At 49.0% G+C, this 10000-nt stretch overlaps 2 protein-coding genes across 2 annotated transcripts in view; one reads left to right on the forward strand and one right to left on the reverse strand.

Moving 5' to 3' along the window:
- LOC113821083 (organic cation transporter protein) overlaps positions 1-10000 on the forward strand; it is a 302263-nt gene that overhangs the window by 107465 nt on the left and 184798 nt on the right. The gene's annotated exons all lie outside the window — the stretch shown is intronic.
- LOC113822017 (uncharacterized) overlaps positions 1-10000 on the reverse strand; it is a 40250-nt gene that overhangs the window by 28982 nt on the left and 1268 nt on the right. The window contains exon 2 of the mRNA XM_070117026.1: positions 1-4604. This exon is cut by the window's left edge and continues 686 nt beyond it. Coding sequence (XP_069973127.1) covers positions 1-3937 — 3937 coding nt within the window. The 5' untranslated portion in view covers positions 3938-4604. The remainder of the gene's footprint in view (positions 4605-10000) is intronic.

Genomic DNA, 10000 nt, shown 5'->3' on the forward strand with positions numbered 1-10000 from the left:
GACTCCCTTTGTCTGCTTCCTGTTCGAATATTTCTGTCTTGATACCGACCTTCGTCTTCATCTTGGGACTCCCTTTGTCTGCTTCCTGTTCGAATATTTCTGTCTTGATACCGACCTTCGTCTTCTTCATCTTGGGACTCCCTTTGTCTACTTCCTGTTCGAATATTCCTGTCTTGATACCGACCTTCGTCTTCTTCATCTTGGGACTCCCTTTGTCTACTTCCTGTTCGAATATTCCTGTCTTGATACCGACCTTCGTCTTCTTCATCTTGGGACTCCCTTTGTCTACTTCCTGTTCGAATATTCCTGTCTTGATACCGACCTTCGTCTTCTTCATCTTGGGACTCCCTTTGTCTGCTTCCCGTTCGAATATTCCTGTCTTGATACCGACCTTCGTCTTCTTCATCTTGGGACTCCCTTTGTCTGCTTCCTGTTCGAATATTCCTGTCTTGATACCGACCTTCGTCTTCATCTTGGGACTCCCTTTGTCTGCTTCCCGTTCGAATATTCCTGTCTTGATACCGACCTTCGTCTTCTTCATCTTGGGACTCCCTTTGTTTGCTTCCCGTTCGAATATTCCTGTCTTGATACCGACCTTCGTCTTCATCTTGGGACTCCCTTTGTCTGCTCTCCGTTCGAATATTCCTGTCTTGATACCGACCTTCGTCTTCTTCATCTTGGGACTCCCTTTGTCTGCTCTCCGTTCGAATATTCCTGTCTTGATACCGACCTTCGTCTTCATCTTGGGACTCCCTTTGTCTGCTTCCCGTTCGAATATTCCTGTCTTGATACCGACCTTCGTCTTCTTCATCTTGGGACTCCCTTTGTCTGCTTCCCGTTCGAATATTCCTGTCTTGATACCGACCTTCGTCTTCTTCATCTTGGGACTCCCTTTGTCTGCTTCCCGTTCGAATATTCCTGTCTTGATACCGACCTTCGTCTTCTTCATCTTGGGACTCCCTTTGTCTGCTTCCTGTTCGAATATTTCTGTCTTGATACCGGCCTTCGTCTTCTTCATCTTGGGACTCCCTTTGTCTACTTCCTGTTCGAATATTCCTGTCTTGATACCGACCTTCGTCTTCTTCATCTTGGGACTCCCTTTGTCTGCTTCCCGTTCGAATATTCCTGTCTTGATACCGGCCTTCGTCTTCTTCATCTTGGGACTCCCTTTGTCTGCTTCCCGTTCGAATATTCCTGTCTTGATACCGACCTTCGTCTTCTTCATCTTGGGACTCCCTTTGTCTGCTTCCTGTTCGAATATTTCTGTCTTGATACCGGCCTTCGTCTTCTTCATCTTGGGACTCCCTTTGTCTACTTCCTGTTCGAATATTCCTGTCTTGATACCGACCTTCGTCTTCTTCATCTTGGGACTCCCTTTGCCTGCTTCCTGTTCGAATATTTCTGTCTTGATACCGGCCTTCGTCTTCTTCATCTTGGGACTCCCTTTGTCTGCTTCCTGTTCGAATATTTCTGTCTTGATACCGGCCTTCGTGTTCATCATCTTGGGACTCCCTTTGTCTGCTTCCCGTTCGAATATTCCTGTCTTGATACCGACCTTCGTCTTCATCTTGGGACTCCCTTTGTCTGCTTCCCGTTCGAATATTCCTGTCTTGATACCGACCTTCGTCTTCTTCATCTTGGGACTCCCTTTGTCTGCTTCCCGTTCGAATATTCCTGTCTTGATACCGACCTTCGTCTTCTTCATCTTGGGACTCCCTTTGTCTGCTTCCTGTTCGAATATTTCTGTCTTGATACCGGCCTTCGTCTTCTTCATCTTGGGACTCCCTTTGTCTGCTTCCTGTTCGAATATTTCTGTCTTGATACCGGCCTTCGTCTTCTTCATCTTGGGACTCCCTTTGTCTGCTTCCCGTTCGAATATTCCTGTCTTGATACCGACCTTCGTCTTCATCTTGGGACTCCCTTTGTCTGCTTCCCGTTCGAATATTCCTGTCTTGATACCGACCTTCGTCTTCATCTTGGGACTCCCTTTGCCTGCTTCCCGTTCGAATATTCCTGTCTTGATACCGACCTTCGTCTTCTTCATCTTGGGACTCCCTTTGCCTGCTTCCCGTTCGAATATTCCTGTCTTGATACCGACCTTCGTCTTCTTCATCTTGGGACTCCCTTTGCCTGCTTCCCGTTCGAATATTCCTGTCTTGATACCGACCTTCGTCTTCTTCATCTTGGGACTCCCTTTGCCTGCTTCCCGTTCGAATATTCCTGTCTTGATACCGACCTTCGTCTTCTTCATCTTGGGACTCACTTTGCCTGCTTCCCGTTCGAATATTCCTGTCTTGATACCGACCTTCGTCTTCATCTTGGGACTCCCTTTGTCTGCTTCCCGTTCGAATATTCCTGTCTTGATACCGACCTTCGTCTTCATCTTGGGACTCCCTTTGCCTGCTTCCCGTTCGAATATTCCTGTCTTGATACCGACCTTCGTCTTCTTCATCTTGGGACTCCCTTTGTCTGCTTCCCGTTCGAATATTCCTGTCTTGATACCGACCTTCGTCTTCTTCATCTTGGGACTCCCTTTGTCTGCTTCCCGTTCGAATATTCCTGTCTTGATACCGGCCTTCGTCTTCTTCATCTTGGGACTCCCTTTGTCTGCTCTCCGTTCGAATATTCCTGTCTTGATACCGACCTTCGTCTTCTTCATCTTGGGACTCCCTTTGTCTGCTCTCCGTTCGAATATTCCTGTCTTGATACCGACCTTCGTCTTCATCTTGGGACTCCCTTTGTCTGCTTCCCGTTCGAATATTTCTGTCTTGATACCGACCTTCGTCTTCATCTTGGGACTCCCTTTGTCTGCTTCCCGTTCGAATATTTCTGTCTTGATACCGACCTTCGTCTTCATCTTGGGACTCCCTTTGTCTGCTCTCTGTTCGAATATTCCTGTCTTGATACCGACCTTCGTCTTCATCTTGGGACTCCCTTTGTCTGCTTCCTGTTCGAATATTCCTGTCTTGATACCGGCCTTCGTCTTCTTCATCTTGGGACTCCCTTTGCTTGCTTCCTGCTCGAATATTCCTGTCTTGATACCGACCTTCGTCTTCATCTTGGGACTCCCTTTGCCTGCTTCCTGTTCGAATATTCCTGTCTTGATACCGACCTTCGTCTTCTTCATCTTGGGACTCCCTTTGTCTACTTCCTGTTCGAATATTCCTGTCTTGATACCGACCTTCGTCTTCATCTTGGGACTCCCTTTGCCTGCTTCCCGTTCGAATATTCCTGTCTTGATACCGACCTTCGTCTTCTTCATCTTGGGACTCCCTTTGTCTACTTCCTGTTCGAATATTCCTGTCTTGATACCGACCTTCGTCTTCATCTTGGGACTCCCTTTGCCTGCTTCCCGTTCGAATATTCCTGTCTTGATACCGACCTTCGTCTTCTTCATCTTGGGACTCCCTTTGTCTGCTTCCTGTTCGAATATTCCTGTCTTGATACCGACCTTCGTCTTCTTCATCTTGGGACTCCCTTTGTCTACTTCCTGTTCGAATATTCCTGTCTTGATACCGACCTTCGTCTTCATCTTGGGACTCCCTTTGCCTGCTTCCCGTTCGAATATTCCTGTCTTGATACCGACCTTCGTCTTCTTCATCTTGGGACTCCCTTTGCCTGCTTCCTGTTCGAATATTCCTGTCTTGATACCGACCTTCGTCTTCTTCATCTTGGGACTCCCTTTGTCTACTTCCTGTTCGAATATTCCTGTCTTGATACCGACCTTCGTCTTCATCTTGGGACTCCCTTTGCCTGCTTCCCGTTCGAATATTCCTGTCTTGATACCGACCTTCGTCTTCTTCATCTTGGGACTCCCTTTGTCTGCTTCCTGTTCGAATATTCCTGTCTTGATACCGACCTTCGTCTTCATCTTGGGACTCCTTGCCCCTATTTCCTGATCTAATACTCGCGGCCTGTTCCTGGTCCTCGTCCTCATCTCGAGCTTCCATGTTCAAATTTCCTTTTCCTTCCTGTGTTTCCTTTTCTTCTTCGGTCTGAGTGCTTATTTCTTGTTCATTCGTAATTTTACGCCAGTTTCCCTTGTCCATCTCGTTTACTTGTATTTTCTGCTTAGCTTCTAACAGTGTCTTTCCTTCTTGATTCGTCATTTCCTTGCGACTCCTTTGAAATTCTTGCTTTTTCAGGGCTTCTTTCTTTCTCATTTCTTCTTGATCTTCTACATCTACTTGCCGTTTGTTTTCATGTGTTTGCTTTGCTCTGTCTCCTTTCTTCCTCGTCTCCTCCTCTGCCTTGTCTTCTACTTTTCTCTTTGTCATGTCATCTTGTTTTTGTTTTGTGTTTCTTCTGTGTCCTCCATCAGAGCTGTCGCTTCTTTCGTTATCGTATCTATCATCGAGATCATCTTTGTCGTCTTCGTTTTCGCTTTGGTCCCTTGGTTTGTTCTCATCTTCATAATTCATTTTGCTGCACACTTTTCCTTCTCTTTTATCCCCATCTTTACTCTTGTTTTCAGCTACTTCCTCGTTTACACTTTCATTCTCATTAACCTCCCCCTTTCCTCTTCCTTCGGGTGGAGAGGCTTTCTGTCTACCTTCATCCATTAACTTCTCTTCCTTCTTCTTTTTTCTTCTTTCTCCTTTTCACTGTTTTGTTTTTTGGTGGGGGGATAGTATATATAGTAACAACACGAATTATGACACTGTATGACAATAATAAATGTATTAATAATCACATTTAGTTAAACTAGTACAAAAATCATTAATAACAGTGTGATCAATAATAAATGTATTGATAAACACTTTAATTATACTAGCGCAATGATACTGGAATCAGTAACAGAGGTATATCACCGGTGATCATATCAGCGATACTATTAAAAGTGGTAGTATGAAGATATCACCAGTAATACCAGTAATAGTACCAAGAGTAGTGGTAACAATAACACAATAATAGTGGTATCAAAATAATAGCACAGTACTTGTATCAGCAATTTCTTGGATAAATGTGATATAAGTGTGCTGATAAAAGTGACATTAAATAGTTATAGATGTAATAGTATTAACAATAATGACTGTACTACAAACTACTAAATGTAATGATAGTGTCCAGAGCAGTATTATTAAAAGAGATATTAGTATAACCCTTCCGCGGACAAGCCCAGTAATTACTTGAGCGTTAGGGCGTTTGGGTTTTGTGAAAAAATAAAATAAAATAAAAAGCCCAGCCCTTCCTTACATCCCCTGGGAAATATGACCTACCTTACACCCTATATAGAAATACACTCTTATACCAATGTTAGAATATACCCTCTCTCTGTACTTTCTTGCCCTTTCTTATGTTAGCGATGTCACTGCGCATGTCCGCCATGTTGGTGTCTGCGTATAACAAATCCATAACATTCCCAGCGCGTTTCTCAAAGCACGAGACTGAGTTAGGCCAGCAAACAAAGTTTCTTTGACGTTATTTTGCCAGGTTAGCTGCAAGCTCATGAATTTTTGTTGATAGGAAGATAATACTGTTGGTAAGTGAATACTTTTTATTCTCGTTTCGTAGATTCGTTATCACGCGCCGTCTTACTGTAGAGGTTAAGAAACCAGACTGGATTTTTATCTCTTTATTTTGAGGAACCGAGTAAAAGTATAGTCAGGTCAACAGCTGAGTGGAGAATGATGATTCCGCCTCAGGTTCGGCGGCTTAAGAACCTGACCGCCGATGTCAGCTCGGCCGATGTGGGCGGTTCCACGGCGGGAGTCGGCCAATCGCGTGTCGGGTGCGGTCCTGCGTTGACGGCCAATCAGGAGCCGCTACAGCACTCCCCCTCTAGTGTAGCGGTCGCGAAACGGACTATGGCGATCCTGAAGGGCTGCTGCAGGTGCGCGGGCTTGACTCGGTCGATGGTCACGGTGTCTTGTCCCTTAGGGCGGCGGATGGTAATCGTCTTCTCCCCTCTTCTGATGACCGGGAAGGGCCCTTCGTCGGGAGGGCAGAGAGGGGGTTTCGGGTGTTTTCTTATGAAAACGTGCGAGCAGTCTTGGAGTCCTGGGGGTATGTAGAAGTCCTGTTGCCTAGAGGGTCTCGTTGGTCGGCTGCGTACCCGTGACATTCGGTCGCAGAGCTGCCTAACGAAAGTTCCCGGCTCGATGGTGCTGGCCTTGACGAGGAAATCCGCGGGAAGGGCGAGCGTGGTTCCGTAGACCATTTCTGCGGTGGTGCACTGCAGGTCCTCTTTAAATGACGTCCGGATGTTGAGGAAGACAAGGGGAAGCTGGTCGACCCACCTCCTGTTGGAGGAGGAGGATGTTAGGGCCTGCTTCATGTGGTGGTGGAGTCGCTCGACCATGCCGTTGGCGCAGGGATGGTAGGCGGTCATCCTGACCCGCTTGGACCTGAGCAGGATCATGAGGTGGCGCCAAAGTTCGGATTCGAACTGGGCGCCGCGGTCAGTCGTGACGGTGTCCGGGGTGCCGAAGCGGGAGACCCAGATGTTAATGAAGGTCTTGGCGACTGTCGCTGCGGTGATTTCGCGGATGGGTGTGGCCTTTGCCACGATGCTGGTGGTAGGCATCGAAGAATCGCCGACGGAGAGAAGGCGGGGGTAGCCGAGGGAGACGTCGCAGAGAAGGTCATCCCGGGAGTTCGGGATCCTAACTCTCTCAAGGTTATGGGAAGACTGGCCCTCGATGAGAGGAGTCATGGACGCGTCCTGCCGTTGCTCTCTGCTGACCAGATGATAATCCACTTCGTCGTCGGTGAGGGTCGCTGCGGATATGGTAACCCTCCATAGAGCATCGGCGGCCTCGTTGTCCACGCCCCGAATGTGCCGGATGTCCGTCGTGAACTGCGAGATGTAGTCCAGGTGGCGCTCCTCGCGAGGGGATTGGCGGCGGATCCTCGAGTGTAAGGCGAAGGTGAGGGGTTTATGGTCCGTCAGGATGTGGAATTCCTTTGCATCCACAAACGGTTGGACATGCTTCACCACGGAGTATGCTGCCAGGAGTTCTCTTCCAAAGGCACTGTACCGTGACTGGCGTGGCGAAAGGGTCTGCGAAAAGAAGGCAAGGGGTTGCCATTGCTTACCCTGACGTTGCTGGAGGACAGCACCGATGGCAGTGTCAGAGGCGTCGACCGCTATGCTGAGAGGAGCTTCCGGCAGAGGGTGGTTAAGCAGGGTGGCAGAGGCCAGGGCTTCTTTACAGGCTTAGAAGGCTTCGTTTGTCAGGGACGTCCACTCGACTTTGGTGTTTCTGCTGGCCCTGTTAGGTGTGATCAGGGCGTGAAGGGGCTTGAGGAGCTGGGCACACCCGGGGACGAACCTTCTGTAGGTTAAACATGCCCAGGAATTTCCACAGCTGTTTGTCGGTCGCTGTCCTGGGGAACTTCCTTATAGCGGTGACCTTCTCTTGCGCTGGGGTGATGCCTTGGGGGGTGACAGTGTGGCCGAGGAAGGAGAGGGAAGCGACACCGAACTGGCATTTTCCCAGGTTGATGATGACGCCCGCTTCTTGCAGTCTGCTGAAGAGGGCGCGGAGATGACGGGCGTGGTCTGCTTCTGAGGTGCTGGCGACGAGGATTTCGTCGATGTAAGCGAAGACGCCCTCAAGGCCGCGAGTCACGTCGTTTATGAAGCATTGGAAGGTCTGAGCGGCGTTCTGGAGACCGAAGGGCATCCTGAGGAATTCGAAGAGGCCGAAAGGTGTAATGACGGCCGTCTTGGGGATGTCCTCCTCAGCGATCGGGATTTGTGGAAGGCCCGCACGAGGTCGGTCCTGGAAAAGACCGTACAGCCAGACAGCTCGTGGGAGAAGGAGTGCAGATGCGGCAGAGGGTATCTGTCGGGAGCGGTGATCGTATTCAGGTGACGTTAATCCCCGCACGGGCGCCAGTCACCATCCTTCTTCTTCACTAGATGCAGAGGGGCCGCCCATTGACTGCTGGAAGGGCGTATAATCCCCAACTGCATCATATGGTCGAACTCCGCCCTAGCACTGCGATATCTGTCGGGGGCGAGTGGACGGCAGCGAGAGTGGGCAGGGGGACCGTGGGTCACGATATGGTGCCGGACTTCGTGCCGTGGTTGGGTGGCTTGGTTGATCGGCTTGGTTGATCGGCTTGGTCAAGGCCGGGAACTTCCGCAAGATGTTCTTGAAGGCGTAGGTCCTGGGAAGCACTGTATACATTAGGGGGGTACTTACCAGAGCTGGAGCAGCGTGCGTGCGGACCCCGGATTGGTGGATTAGGGCCATACCTTGAAGATCAACCATCAGACCGTAGTGCGCCAAGAAGTCGGCGCCGATGATGGGTTGTGAGACTTCGGCGACGAGGAAGATCCACTGGAATCATTGGGCGGGCTCACCTTCCAGCGAGAGGGTTCTCGCTGTAGGTGTTGATGGGCGATGTGTTGGCAGCTTCCAGAGTGCGGGAGGAGGGGAAGCGTTTATCCCTGTGGGAGGCTGGAAGGAGGCTGACCTCGGCCCCTGTGTCGACGAGGAAACGTAGGGAGGAGGAAGCATCTCGGACATACAATAAACGCCTCCGAGGTCCGCGAAAGACAGGCGCGCCCAGTTTCCGCGAACGCGGAAGCGAGGCTGGCGGTTGGGCACTGCAAAGCGCTGATGTCCCGTTCAAAGCATGGTGGCAAAGGGGTGCGAAAGCGAGGCCTGGAGTGAGAATGTTCCTGTGTCGATATCTTCTGCACAGCCTTGGATAGTGTGGCGACATGTGCTGCAAGGGCTCCCAACATCACGGCGGAGGTGGTGGTTGCGGCAGACATTGTTGCTATTGATGATGTGGGTGCCCTAGTTACGAGCATCGCATCGGCTTGCAGGGCAAGTTGCTCCAATGGGGCATCTGACACCACCAGGATTTGCTGGATATCAGTGGGCAGCCGCTTGAGGAAGAGGGAGCGCATGACGTCAGGTGGGAGCGTAGTGCCGGTGCGGGTGAGAAGGCACTGGATGTGGTGAAGGATTTCTGTGGGGGTACGGTTGTCCGCGGCGTCAGACGATAGGAAGGAGCTTAACGCGGTCAGAGGGTTAGGTGCTGCTCGCCTAAGAATGGCCTCCTTAAGCTCGTCATAAGTGGCGTACCAATGATTATGCAGGTCGCCGACGGTCAGAAGGAGTTCTGGCGGGAGGTTAGTGACCAGCAGGCGGAATTTAGTGGTCTGGGTGGTTATATTCCTGAGGAGGAATTCCTGCTCCACTTGAAAAAAAAAAAACATTCCGGCAGGCTGACCAGAGAGCAGACTGGTAGCATCCTGTGTCGCTAACATCTTTTGTAAAAACTTGGTTCACTCCGAGGGTCACCAGTGTAGAGGTTAAGAAACCAGACTGGATTTTTATCTCTTTACTTTGAGGAACCGAGTAAAAGTATAGTCAGGTCAACAGCTGAGTGGAGAATGATGATTCCGCCTCAGGTCCGGCGGCTTAAAAACCTGACCGCCGATGTCAGCTCACGACACGCGATTGGCCGACGGTGGGAGTCGGCCTATCGCGTGTCGGGTGCGGTCCTGCATTGACGGCCAATCAGGAGCCGCTACATTACAAAAGATGCACTGCTCACCGTCGAGATGGAATCACCATTTTCCTCGAAGAGCGGCCGAAGTCTAATCAAGTCAGGTTGTCGTTATTCTCATTTAAACTCTTTGGTTAATTTTAAGCTTCTAGAACCTTTTAAGACTCTTCTGATTTATCCAACACTCCCCTAGAAATTGTTTTCACGATTATTTGACGCTAATTTGAAATTTCTGCATTTCTATCTGATTTTTTTTAATATGCATATTTGACACAATCACAATGGAAAAAGATAAAAATTCAAACTCGAAATTTCCCATTTGTCCCCATTTTTCCGGTCAAAACAGTATGTCAAAATGTAGCAAAAAATTGCGCATTTGCTGATTCTGCTTTAGACCTTAACTTTTGTAAAAAAAAAAAAAAAAAAAAAAAAAAAAAAAAAAAAAAAATCTGAAAACTGTTTTGTATATAGTATACATGGATATTTCAGATGTACTGGCTGAAGTGATATTTGGAGTAAATGAAAT

This window comes from Penaeus vannamei, chromosome 39, assembly GCF_042767895.1.
Source record: "Penaeus vannamei isolate JL-2024 chromosome 39, ASM4276789v1, whole genome shotgun sequence".
NCBI lineage: Eukaryota > Metazoa > Arthropoda > Malacostraca > Decapoda > Penaeidae > Penaeus > Penaeus vannamei.